This window comes from Seriola lalandi, unplaced genomic scaffold, assembly GCF_002814215.2.
Source record: "Seriola lalandi dorsalis isolate HSWRI2012SDOR001 ecotype SW California unplaced genomic scaffold, Sedor1 jcf7180002054976, whole genome shotgun sequence".
NCBI lineage: Eukaryota > Metazoa > Chordata > Actinopteri > Carangiformes > Carangidae > Seriola > Seriola lalandi.
The window spans coordinates 1,087,866-1,112,484 of record NW_019525526.1 but is presented as its reverse complement, the minus strand read 5'-3'; the positions used below and the strand labels follow the sequence as shown (position 1 = coordinate 1,112,484).

At 42.2% G+C, this 24,619-nt stretch overlaps 1 protein-coding gene across 3 annotated transcripts in view; it reads right to left on the bottom strand.

Moving 5' to 3' along the window:
• The window catches only part of slc4a11 (solute carrier family 4 member 11), a 75,093-nt gene that overhangs the window by 22,841 nt on the left and 27,633 nt on the right, over positions 1–24,619 (bottom strand). For 2 of the 3 annotated variants that reach the window (XM_087171103.1, XM_087171104.1), the window contains exons 4-7: positions 15,341–15,384; positions 11,521–11,749; positions 2,944–3,025; positions 2,308–2,431 (exon numbers count right to left, since the gene is read on the bottom strand). In XM_087171103.1, the coding sequence (XP_087027229.1) occupies positions 2,308–2,431; positions 2,944–3,025; positions 11,521–11,749; positions 15,341–15,384 (479 nt within the window). Of the gene's footprint in view, positions 1–2,307; positions 2,432–2,943; positions 3,026–7,363; positions 7,397–11,520; positions 11,750–15,340; positions 15,385–24,619 lie in introns of all 3 variants that reach the window. The other variant, XM_023396355.2, reaches the window with a different exon arrangement.

The following is a 24,619-nucleotide window of genomic DNA, read 5'->3' as shown; positions in this document are numbered from 1 at the left end:
CTCAGTGGCAAAAAAAACCCTATAATAAAATGAAACCAAACCCTCACCCTATACTTAGAGATGTAAATGTGGTACTGCTGCAACAACATTATTATCAGATGTAGATTGGATAGGTAAGGAAGGCAGGTTCGGAGCTGGGTATCTTGGGAGGGCTTTTGTCACTAATCCCACATCTGTTACAAACGACGCTGTCCCCAAAGTCACAACGTGCAACAGAGTGATGGTAATATGGTGCTGGCAGACTCCGAGTCAGTGTGGTGCCAGGGAGGCCTTGTTAGCCAGGTGGTGATGATACCAACACAGCCAGGCTCGGTTCGTACAGTAGCAGCTGCAGCAAACAGAAAAACTAAAGCCTTTAAGCGTTTTCACAGTGGTAACTGAATTTCCACCAGAGCTCACAGAGCTGAGAGAATGGATCATGATTAATCTGCAGGCTCTCTTTCTGCGTGAAGGCATGGGAAACCCCACCTTCAGTCAGACTTCAGGCAGCCTTATAGGAAATAAGCCATCGAAAATCTCACTCATGAGCACCCCCCCCCCCCCCCCCCCCCCCCACCCCCCCCCCCCCCCCTCTTTCTCTAACTAGCTTCATCGTGCAAACATGCTCTCAGTTACGATGCTGTCAAACCGATGTTTAGGAGGAATAATGTTTACCATCTTAATTTTGTGTGCTAGCAGCCAGGACTTGTTAATTAGCACTAAACACGAAGCACAAAGTAAGAGTGAGCGTTTCTGGTTGGGGAGTTATTTAAGTTTTGAAGGTCGGCGGTTTGATTAACCAGGCCGACCGGGAAAACGCGGGCGTGGAAAGTGAGTAACACAGATGGGCAGATTTCTTAAAGTAGGAAAACAGATAGAGGAATTTCTTCGAAGGGCAACAGGGCGTGGATGTGTTGATGGTTGATTTCAGGTAAGAGCTTGTTTAATGAGAAACAGAGCATTTTTGAGGAAAGGTCATGTGTGTTCAGCAGATTCACTTTGGGTAAAGGAGAAAAAAGCAAAAAGAAAAAAGCCACAACTGTTGTAAAGCTCTGTAAATGGTGGGTGATGGAAACGGTCCACCCTCACTCACGCTAGATTACATAGATTTACCAACCAAAGGAATTCCTATTATCATTATCATCGTGCCCCTTCAAAGATCTTTCTCTCACAGAAGCAGTCACCATCAGGAATAATTGAGACATAATAGTGATTTATGTTTACTTGGGGCTTGGATTAATGTCTGAGAGAATGCCATTAGTGGTTGTGATTGCTGCCTGTAAGACTGGAGAGGAGGGCGCTGGAAGGCACTGGCACAAAGACGGGTTCATGAGAATCAAAGAGGTAGAAACCAAACAAACAGACAGACAAACAAACAAACAGGAAACATGATGCAGTGAACTGAGACATCGCTGATTGCCAGGGTCACTGCATGTGTGTGTGTGTGCAGGTAGGTGTGTGTCGACAGCTCAGGCAGGAGCAGGAGGTTTGAGTGGTTTGATGGGGAGTTCATGTTTTGATGGGAGGGAAGGGTATTACAGGATATGTGGCGTTTCTCTGTCGGCGGCGGCGAGCTCTTCAGGAGTGAAGAAAAACAGCGATCCTGACCGGAAAGGTTCAGCCAAGCGGGCGCTCGTGTCCCACGCACGACACCGAGAGCCTCTTGGATTGAATCGTGTTCGGCAGGAACTTGGCAGCTCAGCGGCTGTAGCAGTTTTAGATAATTTAGTGAATTAAAATAAAATAAAAATGTAGGAAAAATTGGTAGTTGATGACCTCAAGATGAAAATCAATAATCTGAGTGTGGAAATAAATGTGTAAATGTGTCAGGAGCAACTGAACTTTTTTAACTGTTGGACTGAAAGTGCATTTCCTTTTAAATACAGTAGGTGAAAGCAGAGAAGGAAGAAATGCAAAACGATCAGTTACTTGCTATAGCAGCGGGATGCTTACGCTCATCAAACGGTGAGTAGGATTTTACTGATCCGTGCACCTGCAGCGAACGCACCTCACATGACTTTTACTTTCAGGCACAGATGAGCGATAAAAAAGAAACTTTTGTGATAGTGGAAATAATAGAAAACTTTCTTCAACGCACAAGTTCAGGACTTAATTAATAAATGAATGAGGAGGAATATTTTTGCTATTTTTAGAGAAGTAGAAGCAACTTCACTGTCACTTAAAAATTATATAAAGCAGATGAAAACATGATGAATGAAAAGTGAACAAATGTTGTAAGAAGCAAATGGATCTACAAATGCCTCAGTAATCCAGCGAAGAGAGATAAAGCCCATATATCACTTCCTCCCTCGGGGGGGCGGCGGTTACCATTTTGAGTGGGGCCAGTATCAGGATGACATAGCGGACCTCGCAGCAGTTCTCTCCCCAGTTCTGCGGCCTCTCCAGGCGGGAGATGCACACGTGACGCCTCTGGAGATGCTTCACGTTGCAGCTGGAGCAGAGGACAGAGGGAGAAGGAGGAGGTTTTTAGAAATGTCAACGCCTCACCTCAACGGCATCGCCCCTCATTTCCATAGATTAACCTCTTTCTCTCCAGCAACAGTTAAGACAGTGTTCAAATGTGCTTGCACACAGCTGCACACGCACACTTACAGAGCGGAGACACTCACAAACAGATTCCTGCAGTTTCTATCAGATGGATTTACCAATTATCTCCATACTGGGGATTTTGGATAAAATACTTTTTATTAACTTTTTTAAAACACTGAACTATCTGAAAAATGTTTCAGAAAGTTTTGGAGATGAAAGATTTTCACAGAACTGCAACAAATATTGTTTTAGTGTCACATGTTTTAGTGATAATAATCTTTATTGATACTTCTGTACATCTCTATTAAAGCTAATCCAACAAATCTGATAAATTTTCTGTTGATCAGCTAATCCATTAATTGACTGATCATTCCAGCTTTCAAACCTAACACACACAAACACACTTCAGCTTACAGGATGCAGAGCCAGGACTGTTGGTACTGGATCCCGGTGGCGGTGGCTGTCACCCCCTGGATCGTCTCCGACAGCAGGTGAACTGTGGAGAAAAAGGTCAGAGGTCAAACATATGTTAGCGGAGAACGACCTCACGTCCAGTTTGATCTTCACACGCTCTCATTTTCCACGACACGGTGTTGAACTCTTTTCTTTTCTGTGTGGGCCTTGAGCAAACCTGCAACCCACGTCATCCCACCACTGTAGCTGTATATCAACATGTGCTGTTACATATCCACGTTTATAAGATCCTCTAATGTTTAAATTTGGAGTATTTCTATATATTCAACAACAAACCAGGCTCTGATTTCCTCATTTTAGTCTAATGGTGTCAGCCGAATGCCTAAAAATGTTCAAGAGAAATCTAATGCCTGATCTGCAGCGCCAAGCCTCACAATGTGATGTCGACATCAGAAGTGTCTAACGAGCTCGCCTTCTGCTTTAGACGGCGATGCCGGTCTGAACTGTGTGCAAACACCCCACCACGACAACCAAATAACGATGTCCATCCAGCCCCAGAAACCCACCAACGCTAATGTTAGCGAATTAAAGAAAGAAAAAAAAAAAAACACAGTTTATTATGCTGCCATGTTTACACAGTACAAATCATTAAACATGGGAAACCGACGGCGCTGCTGAAGCCAGGACGCTGCCTCCTAATAAGAGGAATCTCCCCTTCCCTCCTCTCACGCTGAGAGAGATGAATAACAGTGTTTTGGGGGATATTCTTCAGCAGCCCCGACTATCCCAAGCCCCTCCAGAAGATTCAGCCTGCTTTGGCTTGCAACGTTCCTCTCCGACTCATCAGTGCTGAACAAATTACAGGGTGGAAATGTTTTGTATCGTAAGCAGCGGGGACGATCGTTTCCGTATCATTCTGATTTACCCTGCCAGTGCTTCCTCTCTTTCTTTCTGTCTGTCCGTCTTTGTCTTTCTCTCCATCACTCTCCCTTTCTCTCCCTCCGCCATGCCGTCTCATCAATAAAGTATCCTCCATTCATGCCAGAAAATGATGGGTGTCACCATGACAACAGTATCACCAGTGCTCAAGGAGCGAGAGAGTCGGGAAGGGAGAATGGGAGAGAGAGAAAGGGGGGCGGGGGGGGGCAGACAAGAGAGACAGAGAAATAAGAGAGAGAGAGAGAGAGAGAGAGAGCAGATTAAGAGTAAGAGGGGAAGAAAGGATGAAAAGAAGCCTGTAGAGAAAGAGAATGACAGGGAGGAATAAAGCTGACACTTGGGGTGGAAGAGAGTGAGAAACAGGCGGGAAGAAAAGGAGAAAACAAGGGAGACACAGAGAGAGAGAAAAATAAAAGGAATGAGAAAGACCAGAAGAGAGAGTAAGATGGTGAAGACATGCAGAGAGAGAGAGAGAGAGAAAGGAGAAAATTCAAGCAAGAGAAATAGGGGCAAATAAGGACCTGGGGAATTAAAAAAATCATACAAAAAACAAAAAACATGACAAACAAGATGGAAAATGAGAGTGAAACGAGATGAAAAGAAGAGCGAGAGGGAGACAGAGGGAGGAGAGGGGACAGAGAAGTGAAGGAGATGGACTGGGATTCAATTCAATTAATGGCAGTAAGCCTGACAGCCATGTAATAATCAAAAACCATCCAATTTCTCATTGACGTCAGGGAGAGGAGAGAGGAGAGAGAGAGAGACAGAGAAAAGAGGGAGAGAGATACAAACACAACACAACGAAGATGAAAAGATAAAGAGAGGAGAGAAAGAGGATGGAAAAGGAAGTACAGTATGTGGAGAGGGTTCCCGTGGTTCCTCCACGCCAGCAGAGCAGGTGGCCAATGTCAAGACCGTCGCAGAGAAGCTAACACTGTTAGCTGTCAGCTAGCACATTAAAACCACTTCAGTTTTGTTGTGACAAATGTCTTTTCTGAGGGAGAGCGATTGTTTCGGCGCTGAGAGCAGCTCAACAGCCACATGACACCGTCAGCGCTCAGGGTTAAATATCATCATTACCTCGAGTGGGAAGTTTCTACAAAATTATTTATAAGGACCAAAAGCAGCAGCACTTCCTGATTTTGTGACTAATCTATTCTAAAGCCTCCATTTATCATTTATGTGTCTGTTAAATAAGAGTTTATTCTCTACATATTTTCTCGATATATGATCAACAAATTGAGTTTTGTATGATGCAATGCATAAAAGAGGAAATGACAGTTCCTTAGGATCGAACATCAATTATTGTTTATGATTTTTCATCCATTTGCTATAACGGAGCGCAGCTTTAATTCACTCGCTGATCAGTATCAGCTGCTTCCTTATGACCGAACACGTCCCACTGTGGCGGTGTGGACCGGTCAGACTGGATCTGTCCTGGCAAAAATTTAGTTCTGGTGCGACAGGAAGTTGCGCGGATCGGATCGGCGTCACTATTTATACACAGTCTCGTGAAACACTTTACTGTCATAACTTTTTGTTACTGTCGTTGTCCTCACTATAACCAGGCATCGTCCTTTCTGCTGCGTGTCTTACACACACTGTCAGTTTATGAGGTTCCTATAACCTTCACGTGAGGAGGATTTACTGCAGGACTATTGTATTAGACTGCATTAGTTTTCCTTAGGTGTACATACTAAAATGGCAACTAAGTGTATTTCACCAAGAGGATACGGCATATAAACAAAATCACACCCCTTCTCCTAAACTGAGGGACTTCGGATCTTGCGTGTCAAAGTTAAATCGGATTGAACTCTGCAAAGTCGTCCGGTGCGACTGACCCTCTTGCAAATGTCATTCCCTCCATCACCCTCACCCCCTTTAGTATGTGCTGATCTAAGTTATCTATAAACGGTCACGATCCTATAGGGGATATTAGAAAGAGAGGGTGTAGAGTACGTTACATCACCGGCTGAGGTGAACAAACCTGACTTGAATATCAGAGTGGCTGCCTGTGTGATCAGTGTGATCAAGTGGGACACTAATTAAGACACGCACATTTGATACTTGTCATGTTACGTGAAGATTTCCGCACGGTTTCGTCAGCTTTCGCTATGCATCCACACGCAGGAAAGAGAGAAAGAAAAACAATCACAGATGCTCACACGCAGCATATCAAATGTGACAAACTTCAATGGAAAGTGATGAAAAAATATGAGGAAGGCCAGACTGGATGGCTGGATTGCCGCTTTTGATCTTTAGTGAATCTTGGTGATTTCTTTAACTGCGTTATATCCCCACGGTTTGGTTGGGGGGGGGGGGATTCTGTAAATCACACGAGGATAATTCAGTCTGTCACAAGCGAGAAGAGACGAATGAATAAATATGCTAAACCAGTCGAAAAACTGCAATGTCGTTCATATTTCCTCTGGTTGATGTGCCGGTCTAACATCAACAGGAGGAGATCCACAGAGATTCATGGTTTCTCTGTCAGCGTGTGAAAGGGCCGCGAGTCCTTTTTAGCAAGGAGACTCCTTACATTATGCTCAGAGGTGACCTCAATAAAACCTCCTGATCTTATGCTGCCTAGAAGATTAACTGTGGCCTCAGCCATTGGTAAACCTGCCGGTGAATACACACACACACACACACACACTCACAAACACACACACACACACACACACACACACATATACACGCACAAAGGAGAGTGATTGGTTGCCTTCAAAGCTTGGGCTGTGCAGGGCGCTTTGAAGGAGGTGATTAAAACACAGGAGACCTCCATACAGCAGTGGCAGATGAAACACTTACTGTATATTGGGTATCCATCACAGCCAATCACAATGCAGCACACAGAGGCAATGTGGTCACATGCTGATGAGAGGGCCACTAGGACTGGGTCAACGGTGAAACGTTGTTATCTAGAGCGGCTGTCGTCCTAATCTTCTACCAGCTTGCATTAAAACAAATGACATAAATGGTGAATAAACCATCGCCCTACATGGATTTAGTATCAAAGTCAAGTATCGTACGTATGACAAAAACCGAATTACCTGAATATAAGATCAATTTTTTTTCTACCAAAGACGTAACTCCAAAGCCAATGACACCCATTAAATTATTTGAATTTTATCCCTTTAATCTCAATCAAATTGATTTATTAATTTTGTCATTTTCAGCTGTTTTTTGGGTTTTTTTTTCACAGGGCTTTAAAAAAAGAGCTGATAACATTATGGGACAAGGAGTCCGCTGGACGGGGAGGGCGTTGATTTGAGGGGCAGCTCAAGAGGCATCGATATCTATGACACGGGAGGGGATTGCTGGTGTCTGTAATCATTTGATGACTCAATGCATCGACCCAGTCCCGAGTGTGGAGGGGAACACAAACGGCATACTGATGGTGATTGGTACAGAAGCAAACCACTGATTGCAGCCTCACGGCGGCTGATGCTGACATTTTCATCCAATTAGCACAGCTTACCGTCATCAAAGAAAACGAAACTTTGAGACTTGTCTGCGTGGGGGAGAAGGACGAGAAGAACCAAAGAGGAGAGACCAGAGAGTCAGTTCAGTCACCTTTTCTGATCAACAGTTACTTAGACTTTATACAAACAGACACTCAAATACACACTGCGACCACACACACACACACACACACATATATATAGACACACATTCTGGTTAACAGGCACGCACATAAATATCTCTGCTGAACAGAAGCTTCATTTCCTGCCCTCCTTTACCTCATGCATATTAAATATTATATTCCAGAGAAAATCCCTCAATGTCTCGTCTTTGTTGGGAGCAGAGAGATCTTATCTTGATTACAGTCTACAGGCTATTACCAAAAATTGGATTTTATCACCGATAGCAGCCGTGTGTCCAGCTACTGCAAAGAAACCCAAAGACGTCAATGAAGAGATCAAGACGAGAAAAATGACATGTGTGGCCACCATTTTTTTTTTTTTTTTTTTCATGTGGTAAAGAGCTCGAATTAATGGCTTCAATTTAGTATTCTGATCATTCCCGCTGAATGTTACAGAGAGATTTTCACAGAAAAGTCACGCCGCCGGCCTGGAAAAGATATATTATTATAATGGAGAGGCAGAGTCGGTTGATTCAAAAATACACAGCACCTTTCCTGTTGAACGGAGCTAATTATTTCCAGAATATTTAGAGTACCTGTTGTCGGGGAGGAGAACATGTGTCTGCACAAAGTATGTTCTTCGGAAACAGGGAAATACAGATAACTAATAAACCTCTTAGTTACACAGACGCTCATGCATTTTTGAAATCATTAGACAGGTTATATGAGAGCTGAAGGGCGAAAGGGTTAGAACATTTCTTAAGATAGTTTTGAATACATACAAGAAGGAAGTCTCACCTTTGCAGCTTGAAAAATAAAAATATGTGACTGTTTTTCAGTTTGATTTGAGTTGGCAAAATAAAAAAAATAAAAAAAATAAAATAAAATAAAAAAAAGCAATAACACAGGAGAATTATGCAAATGGGGACGAAGTGGAGAGCCGGCGAGATCGATCAAAGGTGACAGCAATTTAGGAAGAAATTATGGCACAGTCATCACAAACAGGACACACAATCAGCAGCGCACACAGCACCGAGCACTGTAGCTGCAAACAGCACCACAGAGGAAGAGAGGAAAATACAATTATACAGAACATCATTACTCAAAATATTGACAATTATTCACGGTGTGGCAGCCGCTCATCACTTTGTAAGCAATATCATCATCTTCAGCGTCTTATAATCATATATATGTTTAGATAAAGTACGTTAAAGGCTGATGTAGGTTTTTATTTTTTTACTTATTAGAAGCAGGTTTAGTGACTTAAGTAATATTATTATCAATGCATTGCATCATCAGCAGTGTTGTTCATTATTCTTCTGCACAGCGACTGTGCTCCTCCACCGAATCCCAAGACAAAAGTGAGTAAAAAAAAAGAGACACAGCACAAGTTGGCCTCCAAAAATCGTCCTCTGTACAAGTTGGAGCAGGACTAATTATCTCTGTGGGCTTTCATCTTTTTCATTTCTGTAATTCTCTGTTCTTTCTGCGCCTGTTATAATCTCGCCCTGTTCTCTTTATCTCACAGCTGTACAGTATTACGCTCCAAAAATGAGCTGGTCCGCTCGCCATCTGTATCACCCCGCTGTGGCGGAGCGAACGCAGATATGACAGAAATTAATACCTGAAGAGATGCGTCCCCGGCGATAACGCACTCACTTCTCTCCCCTGACACGAGAGTTTCACGTGTGAATGTTCACGGTTTTTAATTCGGGGAAACCTACCGGAGACGCCGGGATTCTTACTCTGAACTCACACCTAAACAACACACTGAGGAGAGAGAGAGAGAGAGAGAGAGAGAGAGAGAGAGAGAGAGAGAGAGAGAGAGAGGCATTTCAAAACAAGAGAGCCGCCTTTTGAAGTGTTGCACATTCTTATGTAATAATTAAAATTTACATAATTAAAGAGCCGTAGTTAACCGGAATCCGTCCGCTGCATAATGTCTAAGATAAATTCTTCATATTCATTACTGTCTTTTCTGCTGCTTCTCTAAATATTTATTTGTGTCACATCCATCTGTAAATATGATTGAGTAGCTGCAGCACATTTCAAACTGTAAATCTTAGCCGTCTTTATTTGTTGCATAATTGTACAATTGTTACATCATCCATCCTCAGCACAATTAATTATCACCCAATTCTCATCTACTATTATCCTGTTCCTTCTGGTGCAACTAATTAATTTCCCAAGAGTGATAACACAAGTTTCAGCTGATTTAAAACACTTCTTATTGTTGCACAATATATGCAAGTAAAATATTACTGTATCTCCATGGTTTAAAGATGCAGTATATGGTAATATTTACCACATCTTAATTTGTGAAAACTTTATAAACAAAGCAACACAGTGCTATCATATGATGATACGTGCAGATATTAGTTTTGTGAACCAACTATATCTGTCAATCTACGGCTGTAAATTATTTTTGTTTTATAATAAACCTCTAAAAGCTCAAATTGATTTTCAAATCAGGCCAGACCTGCACCGGAAGCCTTTTTGTTAATGTTATGGCAGCCACAAAAAAAAAAAAGGAAAAAGGAGAAGAAGAAGAAGAAGAAGCACCCTCCTCCTCCTCCTTTGCCTCTTCATGGGGAATTCTGGGAGAGAAAGAGTCAAGTAGCAGCAGCCACCACAGCTTGAGAGTCTCAGAGAGCCATTTGAAAAGCTAAGTGAGTGATCGATGACAGAAGTCAATTATCACCTCGCCGATCTGTCAGAGGCGGCTGTGCAGGGCGAGCTCGCACACCGCCCACCTCTGACTAACCATCAACAACTGCGGACACCGGCCTCGCCAGACAGAGAAAACACTGGACACGTACAGATGGGCGACAGATTAGAGGAGGAACCGACAGAAAGTGTCTCAGTGGAGGTGTCGGGCCACCGCGAGCCTCCGGGGCGGCTTGTGCTTCAGTGACCCTTTACAGACTCTTCAAGTGTAACTCCACCGGAGGGATGAGCGCCATGTCTTCCATAATATATTCCCTCGTGACGCTTTCAACAAACATTTCATATCTAGACAAAATGTAATTCTTTGTGTCTTTAACTGGGAGGAAAGAGAAGTTTGATTCGCCAGATAACTGCTTCTGTAAATGCGACATTCAGTGCAGCTTGTGGCGGAGGAAGAAGGATTCAACAATGGCTACATACTGTTATGTAAGAGGGCGGATTTTCTCCTGCTCTAATGGGCTGAGGAGATTCGCCTTAACCAAGAGGCTTTGCTCTTACTCAGCCAAAAGGACCGGTGCTGAATGTGACAGGGAAGAGGTCCAAATAGCAAGATTAATGTGTATGCGGCTCATGTGTGCGCAAGCAAAAAACTATTGCAATAATAATGAATATCATTGCAGGTTTTGGCAGTCTTCTGAAATCAATAAAAAAGCTTTTGTTTCCCCCCTGAAATATGAAATAAAAAATGTTTAACTGATTTAACATTTTGCTGCATTTAAATGGCACCTGGTTGCAACAGAGAAGCAAATAAACCAACAAACATTTTCAATTATCTGAAAAACAGTGAAGCACAGCTCAGCCTTGAACAGGAAGCAGGATTCTGTTCGCCTTGATTGTCAGCCGTGTTGTTCTCCGCGGAGTTTGTATCTGGATGTGTGTATGTGTGTATCTGCACGTAGGATAACCTCTTAACAGTTTTTCCTGGGAAACGTTTGATGTCTGCACGTGTAAATGGTTGCCACGGCGACTCAGCACACTGAGCTTTATTTGCGTCCACTTAACAAAGCCTCGGGGCCAATGGACGGCCTCGGTTCAAACATCACAAACTCTCCTTTGGGTCTTTAAAAGCGTTTTTCGGTCCATTTCTCAGATCTATCTGACAATTCTGCTCCTGAGCGCGAGGAAGCTGTTCTTCAGGTCGGAGTCGACATGTGCAGACGTGAGATGCTTTTAGTTCAGGGGTCAGATGTTGTGGGGTCTTAAGTCTACAAGTTCTCTGTCATATTGTGTTTTTTTATTTGTGTGTGTGGGTGGGTGAGCGCATATTCACACATTTTGCTACATGCCGGTTCACACAAGCACGTCGACGGGGTCCCTTTGCTTACCGTTGACTTCCTGGGCGCCCGCGTCTGTGAAAAGCATGCTCATCACCTCCTCGAAGTTGCAGCCGGGCTCGGACGAGTGGCTGTCCTGACCCACGTGGTGCAACATTCTCTTCAGGACGTCGTCCAGGGAAGCAGCCGTCTCATCCAGCAGGATACTGGCCCTCGCCAGGAAGCCATCCAGGTCCCGGTGCGCCCGGACCTCCTCCTCAAAGTTCATCAGCTTCACATACTGTGGAGGAGAGACGAGGAGAGAACTCTTATCTCACGTTGGTTGTGTGTTTGCTATGGTTTATGTATTTCTAAACTTGCTAACCTGTGTAATTCTTAGGAGCCTTTAACTTGACATTTCTTATAGGACAATCAAAGAAATGTAATCTCTGTAAAGCTTTGCAGACACTGAACAGATTAAGCCTGATTTTATCCCCAAATAATTTCCCAAATGTTGCCGTTCTTGTTACTTTGTCACCGTGTTTGCGACTCTGTGGCTGTGTGTCACGGATGCAGCTATGTGGCTAACAAGCTACCCACGCTGCCATTCCCAGTCAGAGCCTACGAAGCTCTGTTCGGTTAACTCTTTATCCAACCAGCTCAAACGGCTGTCAGTGGGCAACGATGTGAATCATTGAATAAATTGGAGATGTGGCTGCAGATTTTCGGAGGTGTGGAACCAGGCTACAAAGCCACCAATGCAAGATTAAGATTTTAAGTTTCTTCATGTAGCACAGCAGCTCCAGTGGGCCTGAATCTTAAGATCCACGGGTGAAGAGCAAGAGCCATTTATATCAGGAAACGTCTGATTGGGTCTACACTACAGCTGGTGAGAGCGCCCTAGAGCTTTGACCTTAAAGTATCCTTCCACCCCCCCCCCGCTGAGGCAAATAGTGCAGTTTTTCAAACACGCCTCACCCCTCCAGAGTTCATCAGAATGGGACCGCTGGTGTCTGAGAATTACCTGAATCACAGACGAATGGACAGAGAGATGAACACAGCTCGATTAAGAGCTCAGACATCCACCGGTCCTCCATTTAATTGATCGCGTGATTGACAGAAATTCTGAAGCTGAGTGGATTCCCTGCTGTTCTTTTTAAAATAGAACAAGAACCGAGCAGCGGGGCCACGTCTAGAGCCTTTGGAGCTATTTGTGTGTGGAGCTCTATAAATAATTGTGATTTTTGTTTTGTTTGTCCTGTCAAGCCTTCGGTGTGAGGGTCTTTTTAACCTCAGGCGATTAAAAGGTTAAGAATAAACTGAACTCATTTGGCATTGATTGAGACTTATTTCTAGTCGTTTGGCACCGTGCAAAATGTGTGGTCTTGTGCTTCGTGCGTGGAGGACGGAGCATCGGGACAGAGTTCAATTGTGGGGAGATTTCTTGAGCTGTTAATATAGAAAATGAAAAAGGACGCAGCTGTTGCGGAAACAAAACCATATCAAAATTAATTCTAAATATAGAGCAATCCAAATAAACAAGAGCCATAACAAAATTCTTGGCGGGGGAAGTTCTGTATGTGAGCATGTGAGAATGATAAAAAACAGAAGGAGAGAGCAAACAAACAGAACTGTAATACAGAATGGGGAGATTAGAAGAGAGAACCAGGCAAGCTGTTGGCAAGAACATGGCACAACAAACTGAATCTCTGACAGGCTTGATCTGAGGAAGTCAGACTCTTGACAGCCCTGGTCACCAGTTTAAACCTCTGCCCTCTGGGTGCTGCTGTAAACTCCCTCGACAGTGGAGGTAGAGAAACATCGCCAGTGCAACACACAGAAATCTGTTGATGTTATTTTAATTTTGAAGGAATTACCCTGCAGAGTGGTCGCTTGCACAGATCAGTCCACAATTTCACAGAATTTATTGCAGGTGAACAGAGATCTGAGACAGAACTTGTAGTTATCAGTGCAAATGCCCAGAGAGGGAAGCGTTGCATCAATTTAGTTGTTGGTTCGAAGTTTCTGAGTCTTTTGATCCACATCATTTTCGGATATTCCCGCAGTATAACCCTCCATCGCCAGCAGGCCTGTTTACTGTAATTCTCTCTTGTCTCGTTTACCCTGGAAAGCCTGAGATAAAACTGCAGGGTTGGAGTCCAGAGGCAGAGGACACATTACACCTGTTTTAAAGTCCTGTCACTGAGAGCAGACTTTAAAGCACCGAATCCCTCAACTTGCTGATTTAAAGTACGTCTTCAGCGCCGATATATGCTAATACCAAATGTTCCTCTGACAGTATTCTGGTCTCTGGGCCAGGACTAAGACTTACAGGAAGCAGCTTACCTCTGGACCAGCAGACAACAGGATTTTAGGGGCTTTAAGTCATAAATTTTAAGCTAAGAATTCACCTGGTGAATCCATTCAGATCGACCTTAGAAATACATTCAAATATTCTCACAGTAACAAACCTTTTAGTCTATCTTTTGTTTTATTGTTTGATCTATCGATATGTCAGTCCTCTACTGTGTTACATATGTTGTAAAGCATATGTCTCAGGGCAGGTCGGTATGAAAATAAAGCTTGATTTGATGTGATTTTTGAGTCCCTCCTCTCTGAATGAACGTAACGTGACAATCAATGAAATCAACTGCTATTGTGTTTGTTTGGAAGGAAACATGCAGACAGGTCACAGATATCTCCACGCCACACGAATGAAGACGCCTGGCTGAAATGGCGAAGTGCTCATTCAAAAAAATTAATTAAGATCGCAGAAGAATGACGTAGAAAATGAGAAATGGTAAACACATAAAACCTCAGGGTGGATGTTAAATTTACGGGACCATCAGAAAGACGAAACCACCACACAACGTTTTACAGAAACACACATCTCCACAGCTGGAGAGCAATTCTCAGCATCCTAAAACGCCAAAAAACTGGATCAGCAAACAATAATGATGCAATTTGGATTTTCTACGTGTGAAATCAACGTCAGCATGGTCCAGGTATATTTTACATTTTCAGATTTAAAACGCCTCATCATGTGAAATGCGATGTGTGTTAAAGCCAGCTGTTGCATAATCCATCATAAATGTGTCAATGCCTTCGATGAAACACTAAAACCAAACATATGAGCCAGTCACCAGCAGAGAGGCATGGAAACATAAACGGCAGCGGACAGCAGTTTCACAGAAGATATACACACTGACGGCTGAGTTATTCAGCTGCCGAGCATTTCTCACATAGGTTGTATTGATTTTTACAAACACCAGTGTACTTCAGTGTGTGCTTTGTAGCTACGGGCTATTAAAAGTGTGCAGGAAAATATAAGTAGAAAGCTTGGAAGTTATCTTGATCAGAACATCCAGAGATGTGATAAAAGCTTTGCATGAGTTCAGTCAGGAAGACTATAAATTATCTCCTCTGCTCTTTCCACCTCATCATCATTACGTCATCCAAAAAGCTGTCTGTACCCTGGCGTACTTTAAGTTTAAACATATTAAGGAGGCGCTACCCATTTGGTGCACAATTGCTAAACTACTTTGGGGAAGATCTCTAATAAATTTAGTCATCACCCTGCCAACCAGCTGAATGTTCAACTCGCTGATGCTGAGAATTATTTCTCTCATAAATATGCAGAAGTTTCAAATGAAGTCGATTCCAAAGTTTTGCACAATATTTATTTGTTCCACTGCCACGATTAAAACTTTCGGTGCTCTGCAGCTTCTTTTTACAGGCTGTTCTTCCAGACTTTAGGTGCATAACTCACATCTTGTCACTAAATCAGAGCAGTTAACTGAGCTGCAGTCGGTGCTGAAGCTCAAGTCAAAATTCACCTTTTTCTTTTTAGTAATATTACATTACATTTAAATCAGTGAACATTAACACTTACCCTTCTTGACGTGTTCAGTAACACACAACCAGAGTCATCGGTGTCTGAGGAAAACAACACAAAAAGGTTACAATTACACTTTGAAAGTATTTGCACTGTGATGAAATATCGTCATATATTGTATGTTGTCCTGATGCACAGTAGAAGCTTTCACATGTACAGACAGCAGGGAAGTTAAGACGTATCATTGGTGCCATTCAATCTCCTGGACATTAATAACCAAGAGGTGACAGCTGTTGTCGCTGGATCTATTGGGCTGCCCACGTCTTTCTATAATGTATCCCGAACAGATGGCGCAGAATCTTCTGTGTTGTTCAAATGAAACAACAAAACAAGTAACATATGGTGTGAAAAAGTCAATCTATAATCTATCATCATCATCATCAAAAAAAAAAAAAAACACCCCCAGACTGCAAAACACAAACAAAAAGTGAGTTTGAATTTGAGCGAAGTCTGCATCAAAATGTGTAATTTGTTTGTGAAAATGATCACTACACACTCTTTCTCATAATCACAACAACAAACTACAGACCGGATCCGGCCTGAAGCGGCTGCAGATATTTGGTATTATTGGTGGATCTGAGCCACTTATTTTCACCTGTGTTCGTGGGTCTGTAACAGAAACCAAAACCATTCTAGATCCAGAATGTATAACTCCTTCATAAATTAAACATGGGGTTTAATTATGCAGCACAGTTATCACTTCAGTTCTTAATATTCCAAAATGGGCCAAACAATTCATCACCTTTGGGAACCAAGGGGTGACATCTGGCTGCCAGCCTGGTAACCATTTATAAAAATGACATTTACAAACATTTTATTACTGGTAAGAGTGAAACTTTTGGGGACATTTAAAGCCGTTATCAAAGAGCCAACAGTAGAGGGACGATAGGAAGCGAGGCAGAGCGGCTCATGACCTCAGTTTTCAAACAATATACCAGCATTTACTTTTGTAAAATCAGAATATTACAAGTTAAAATTCATTATCGTTTTAATGCTAATCTGTAGTAACATGGTCATTTTAATGTTCTGCATTTGCATTTCAAAGCATTTTTAACCAACAGGGTATTCATTACTGATGGTGAAAGGTCGGCAAAAAAAAAAAAAAAAAGATCACAAGTAACATCCACTCAGCCTGTAAAGAAAAGAAGCCTGAGACCCTTTTTCTAATAGTGATGAAAATGTCAAGAGGCAAGTCTCTAAATGCTCTCATTGAACAGGGATTGGAAGTTCTCTGCTGATAAGGCTTTAACACACACGTCTATGGAGCCGAGGCGAATGTTCAGATAAAGTACAAATGTCTGGATTCTCCCAGTATCAAGGAAAAAAAAGGAAAAAAAAACAAGGAAAAACCTTTTATGTTAGAAAACAATATGGGGACAAACGTAGGGACTGAGGTTGCAGGCTGTCAGTACCCTGCTGACTCTCATAAAACAGTCCGCCACCACCATTACATAACGCAGTTATCGCAGTTTACTGTGGGGAGGACGTTATTAGGTTACCATGGGCTTTCCTCCTCTGCTCCGCGTGATGCACTGTGTCGGCTCCGTCTGGAAATCAATCAGTGCTTAACTCCACCCTCCAGCAATGGAAAAGCAACGACGCACCCCCCCCCCTTCCTTTAACAAGCCAATAAGCCTCAGGAAAGCGCCAGGATATCATAATATCAATAATCCAGCCACAAGTGAACATGTTTGAGTCTGCAGAAAAAGGGACGGTGGGGGCTTTCATCGCCACACCAAACACCTTGCCGTCATAAAACCCTGCAGGCAGTGGAGGAAGAAAGAGAGCCCCAACCCCTACCTCTGTATGATGAGTCTATGGCAGGGGGCACGTGTCGTGTGCAGTGGATTTGGTTCATCAAAGCCTCACAATCAAAAAGCACACGGCTGGGCTGATCCGCTCCCAGAGGGGAGAGGGAGCTGCAGCTCTAATTGCTGTCAGGCTGCAGCCGTAAGGAGATATTCATATATTCATATAAGATTACCTCGTCCCCAACGATCACCTCTTCCTAATGGCCTCTGTACGTCTCAATATACCGTCTGGCTTAAAGTAATCCAGGAGAGTTTCAGGGTTTAGGATTAGAGAGAGGAAGTGTTCAAATGTGACACAGGCTTGTTCCCCTGCTCGGTTCCTTGTTTGATCAATGTGGCACTATAACTGTTGATTATATTCAGTCGGCCACAAGTGTTATGTAATCCCAGATTGGAGTGTTGTATTATTTTAGTCATTAAGGGTTGCAGGGCGGTGACTGACGATGGCTAAATTACCGAGTCATAGGAGAGATCTTGTATCCAAACAGGCTCAAGTGTCCTTGCCTCGGGGTCGGGCTGTGTGTTTGAAACAGTGCACGCATTTCAAATGTGTCTGAAATCAAAAATAATTGGTTTGAAGGTGTGGAAATATGGAAAAATATGAAGCTGTGGTATCAAAATACATTTCACAGCCACCTCCAAAAACTCTGCCTTGCGCATTTGATGCACTCAGGTTATGTCATTAGGTAAAATCACTATGAACCAGTAGGGATGCACCAATCAGATCAGTGTCGGGGCCGATACGGACCCTGTTAAGTTGTTTTTTCTCGATCGGCTGGAGGTGATAAATCCACATTAGAATGAATGTGTAAAATATTCCATTTTTACATAGAACAAGAAATTGTTGCAGCTTGTTAAATGTCTATATTTACTGTAAACACCCTGATGTTTGGTAGAGATGCACCTTCACCTTTAACGGACGACTCATGATTAACAAGAGAAGTATGGTGGTCGGTTTAAAAACTGCTTTTATGGGTGAAATCATTAAAGAGTTACGTGTCATTATAAGCTTCTATGTTTCCATTATCCCGTGCTACATGAAGTCCTGGCCTCATGTTACTTTACATTAAAATATCCTGAGCTCTGCAGAGTGTGTTAAACCTCAATTATATCCTGAGTTGAGGTTTCAGAATTGGTATCACAGGAGAGTAAGTCGAATTGATGGAGCCCTATACATGAGCGCACTGTGATATAAACACGCATTTTACACTTAATGTACTCATTCATTAACATTCTTCATCAATTACAGCCGAGCAGCACGGAGCTCGGGGGGGAAAAGGCGCATAAAGTGGATGTAAAGTGGTTACTTTATCTAATTTCATGCAAAACTAATGTATTTAGCTTTTGTTTACAGTAGGAATTTTGACAGTCCCTCTGATTAATTTAGAATCATTAAAAAGCAGTGCCTATATCATTTAAAATTACCTGTAATTTTGCCTGCGATATTCCGGCAGAAATGGAAAAACTTTTTAAATTCAGAGGCACTATCACAAGCCCTGGTGAAAACCTGTGACCTTGGCGAACAAATGTCCTTGCAACTGTATGAATATTTTAGAAGGCGGCTTCTCATGCAGCTCTAACTTCCAGGCTATTATCGACCCAAGAAAGTATTTTTGTATGAAAATACAATTTGATGTCCTAAAGCGTAGGAGCAACACCGACGCCGTCTCCATGATAAGTTGTATTTCATTTACTGCAGATTTCTCATCCTTAAATATTGAAATCTTTTCACGGTAAATGATGAAGTAAAGGAAATGTATTGGTCAGTCCATTCTCTATGTGCATTCATAAAACAAACTCCACTCAGGGTTTTCAAGGTCGAGTAATGACCTCGGTCGAAGCCTAAATCCTCATGTTTCCAGTGTGAGGGACGGCTGTCTTCCTAACGACTTTACCACTTCAGTATTCAGCCAAATTGATTGAACTGAAATGGGAGTGAGCCCAGCACTGGCAGAAATATAATCATGAAATCAATTCTATTTATGGAGAGTGTTTGACAGCTTTATGACAAAGTTCTCTGAAGAAGGAAGAATTGATAAGATCATGTCAAAACGATAAAAAAAAAAAAAAAACAGTGGAAGACAAACAAACAACATCCTTGTATTATCAGCTGACAGCATTTTCACAGAGCTCTTCAATTTGTAATCGTCAACACTCACTTGAATAACTGCCATCAATCACTTTGTTTGATTTTTGCAAGATGCCACTTATAGACCAATACTGAGCACACGAGTGAAACCAGTACGATTCTACATCTGCAGCAGCTCTGTGAGGTCGTACGTAGGAACACCAGTGCTTTGTACTCAATGCTAAAGTCAACATGCTAATATGCTCACAACGACATGAGTTGTCTCCCAATTCAGGGGCCGCATGACCGGTTGCGTCACAACCGGTCATGCGGCCCCTTTTGTGGCCTCCTTTTCCTGGGCGACGAAGGCTCCGGTGGATGGATCCTTTGCAGCCCAATCTGTCCCGAGATTCAAGCTTTGTGACGCAGCGGGACGGGCGGACACAGCTGGTGACGTACAGCGGAAATTCACCATAGGCTAAACCGTCCCATTTCGGTTCGACCTTCGCCGTGTACGACGTCCTCCAAGGATCCGGCTGCTGAACTGGGACACTGCTAATGTTCACAGCTGGTGTTTAGCAGGAGTAATGTTTACCCTGCTCAGCTTTTTTGTTTGCTGACATTTTTCAGTTACCAATACAAACTACAGCTGAGGCTGATGGGAATGTCAATTTTATAGCTATTTGGTCATAAACCAAGGTATTGGAGGATCAAAATTTGTACTTACTACAGCAATAAATGAAAAGTTATGTGATCACGACAATTATTAGAATTCATCCTGAGGGGAACATGAATGTGTGAACCACATCTCATGGCAGTTTATCCAATATTTGTCCTGACATCTCACTTAAAACCACAAATGAAAACCTCACGGCGGCGCTAGAGAACATGAAACTCTTGAGGGTCCATCACCTGGAAACCATGAACTTCAGGACAAGACTTCGTGCCAGTCTAACAAGTTGATGTTGAGAAATATCACTTTGAACTTCCTCCACCATGGATACTTGTACCAAATTTCATGGCCAACCATCCAGTAGTTGTCGAGGTATTTCACTATAAAACAGATATTTTACGTGGAATTATTTTCTTGATTTTCTTGTCGTCTCATCGTCACTTTGCTTTGATGACACTAATAAACCCCCAACAGGCAGCTGAAGGTGAATCTAACTCATGTATGTGGCATTTTGGTTCTGGCATGTTTTCCTGTTCATAATTGATTTCCTCCTAAATTATTGTTAAAAGTCAGTAAAAAAAAAAAAAAATCATAATTTTCTACATGGTTCAAACTTGACATTCAACACACACAAACTTTGTCCTATTGAGCATTTTAGCTGAACTAAAAACAGGGGGAAAAAAAGAAAAGAAAATGAACCTAGAGAATGCATGGTACATTGCCAATAGTTGTTTTGAAGTGTTTTAGGGTGAATGGATCATTTACCGCTGATGTTACATTTCACATTTTCTCTCTCATCTCGCTCGAGTCAGTCATATATTTTTCCTTTATTCTGACAGAGAAGACGAACCTTGTGTTGTCCCATGTTTTGCCGCCATAAGTCACTCTATCATTAAAATGTGCTTCTGCTTGGCTCATTTCTAAGATGGAGATGAAGGTTTTGTTTTTTTGTTTTTCATATATATATATATATAGTACATCTTTATGCGTACACAATTTGTATGAGGGGAAACTGAAAAGCTTAAGTTTAATGACTAAAAATTCAAAAAAACGTTTATATAGTTGTCTCCGTAGAAAGTATAGAATATATTTTTCTATCTCTATGAACTCAGATCGGCACATAAGGAAGAAGAATTGAGTGTTTCGAAGATGAATCCTCATTTTCGTCTGGATGTTGATGGCACTGTGGTAAAAAGAAGACAACTGCAGCTCTACTTTGGAGGCGGAGCTCGTATTTGGGACATAAAATCAAAAATGCTCTTTAAATAACTCGGCTGTTGGAAGCCACTACAAAATGTATCTTTAGTATGATGCAGTTAAATATCCAACAGGCACAATATCATAAAGGTCAAGATTGAATACTGTCCCAGGAACCAGGCTGGCAAGACACCAGAATTATAAAGCATCCGAAGCGTGACTTCATTTCTCATGAAAGAAGCCACTGTTAAATACAGAGGAAGAAATGAATTAATTATAACAGACAGATGTTTTTCAAATTAGATTTAGGTAGGAGCTGCTGTGTCTGGCTCTGATGTAATCACTGAGCTATTTGGTTTTCCAAACCACTGCTTATTTAGCCAGACAGGATGTGATTAAAAGTCCTGTTCAGAGTCTTACATTGATTTGATATGGTGGACATATTCAACAGTGGCCTGCTGATGTGGAATAATAGGATAACATAATAATTTGTGACATAAATTAAAAGCAGAAACTGGCACGCAAACAGCTAATGACACTGGGATCAAATGCATGTGACAACTAGACTTCGGGTGGTGGGGGGGGGCTGGGGGGGGCTGGAGAGACAAAACAAAACACACTCATCAACATTCAGCTGTGCTGTCAATGAATAATGCACTGAAAATCTGGGAATAGACACTGTTGGGCATGACAAACACTCTGCACCTGCGGGCGAGAATTTTGCCTGATGACAGCAGCGATAATTCAACATATTACAGCTGTATAGAGGGAGAGGAATGTGGAACAAACACTGACAGGTTTAGGGGTTCATCTCCCACTAAAGCCAGGGGTGTGAATCGATGGCTTGTGATAAGGCGTGAACGGTTTTATACGCTGAGATTATATAAATGTATCTGCTGAGAGAAGTTATGTCACATTGTCAATATTCTGGGGTGTATTAGGACAATACACAATTAAACATTAAAGTTGAGTTTTTTCTTTCTCAATTTGATTTGATTTTACAAACTGTAATTCTGTGAAATCAACATTTTTAATAATGTGAAAGTATTTTTATTGTACCGGCTCCTACAAGGTGAAAAATAACAGGATTGTGTCGTTAATATTTCCATCACTGAAACATAACACAATGTTATTCTCACAAACATTCATGCTTTCAGTGAATATGATACAAAACATGAGACAAAACACTTCAGAATATTTTCAATTCACAAAACCGTTCAACTGAAACTGAAAAAAAAAGCAGCAAACTTTAAAAGTATGCATTATACAGTATATACACATTTAAAAAATAAAGAACCTCCTGCTTTCAGAGTTCCCACAACCTCTTTTCAACCTCAATTCAAGGACTTTTCAAGGCCTTTCCAGGCCCAGTTCCCTCAAATTCAAGGACTCAACGCACCATAGTTCGAGATACGGATCAAAGTTAATTACTGTTGCAACAACGCTAAGAATTTTTATAATGAGAGCTAGCAGCTTTACAGAAGCTCAGAGATAATCATTAAAGAGAGGCTGGATGTGTGAACACTTCTCGGTTGTGTTGTTACAGACTGTGTGGTCTACTTCTACTGACATGCGGACAGCAGCAGGAAGCCTATTTACTATATATACTATTACTATTTATATATTGCACTTTCATGACCCAGGTGAATTTATGTGTGTTTTCAAAAACTTTCAAAGCCTTGATTTTTCTTTTTCTCAAATTTACAAACTTTAAAGGATTTAAGGACACATGGGAACCCTGTGCTTTATCTACATATAGCTTCATCTAAGGGACCTCACCAGGGAGACCACAGCAACACTGATTGGTCAGTTCGCTGCCTTGTATTTCCTCCCCCATGTATGTGGTGTTGGTGGAGTTTGCAGACACAGAGGCGAGAGCACGGAGCGTGTTGAAGATGAAGATTTATTTGGCTTTGCATTTCCGTAAAACTAGACAAATTTATTGTTATTTTGTGAATTAGCACGAATTAGCAAACTCTCTCCTAGCCACAGTTGTTGCTCTATGAATGTATAATGAACGTCTTGTGCATCCATCTAGTGTTGCAGTAAATCTGTCTTAAGAGTGAAGATGCTGATGGAGCCGCTGATTTCATTTCAAGTTGGAAGCTCTTACATTTTGGAGTCTAATGATACGGTTCCACATCCTGGCCCGGAGGTCTAAACATCACCCATCTGTCACACTGGTATAAAAAAATTGAAACAAAATGAAAAAGTGGTGCAGCACAAATAATGTTGTAAAGAAATGGGGGAATGTGTCCTTATCAGTGGCACTGAGATCAATATTTATGGTAATGAGCACTGGATATAATCTGTTCTGCTGTGACAGTTAACATTATGCCACTCTGGGTATTTTACACTCACACATTCATAGCGTCTGTCCAAACTGTTTCCGCCATTGTTTCCCTCCTCTAACTTGTTCCCAGCTTGCACCGCTCCGCGTCTCTTGTCAGATGCCTTAAGTGTTACTATGTATGGAGAATCAGCCCAAGTGACGTGGTCACCTGTCACATTCAAAGGGAACGGGCATCTCTCTCTCTCTCTTTTCTTTCTCTGCCCGTGGTGCACCTGTGGCTGTTGCCATGGCGATGGTAACCTGTTGACCCGTGGGGTTTCTGGTGATGGGGTCAAAATCATCTGCACCTGGAGCTGAGGAGCTGTCTGTCAAGTCAACACCTGCCATCAGGCTCTGGATGGACTCAGACCCCGGCAGACCTCCGCAGAAAATTAGTTTAAAGTAGTTCTGAGGGTTTTTTTTTTCTGTTGCTTCCTTCTTGAACGAAGCTGCGGAGATCTGCCGTGATTGATGACACGCACACTCCCCTTTGAAGAAGCCCCACGTTCTGGTATAAAACATCTCCAAAAAGGCTGAAGTGCAAGGAACAAAAAGATTGAACTGGTGATATTGATCACACAGCGGAGGGGATTATTTACTGGAAGAGGAATATTCAGAAAGGCAAACGGCCAATTCTTTAAAATGTTTTTTATATCTAGGAAAAGCCGGTAGTGACACACATTCCCACTTATAATGAGGTGGTGTTAGATGCTGCAGAGAGATGCACAATTCAGTGGCTCATTGCTATAAATATTGTGATCCTACACTGACGCACTATTGTCTGTCAAACATAGAGTGATGTTTTTCATGAGGTTCAGGTCGGCTGATAATCCTCTGTGGGGTTCGTCACTACGAACGACCTTGAACACACCACTTCAAATACCGCAGTGATAAGTTAATCTTTAGTTGTTGCTCATGTTGTCTCTGTTTCAACACGACCAAGATTTCAGGTGCTTTACATTTGAGCATTTACATTTGGAAGGCAGAAAAATAAATAAATAAAAAAGTTTGCATAAAATGTTCTGACCTTTAATTTCTTCCTTGCGAGCAAATCCCTTTCTCCTCTCCTTCCTGCCTTTATCTTTCGCCTTCTCACACCGTTTCTGCCGCCTCTCCTCTCTTTCGATCCCTTTGCTATCTGTTTCTCCTTCCTGTCTCCGTCTCCATCCACCCCCCCCACCCCCGACCCCCCAAT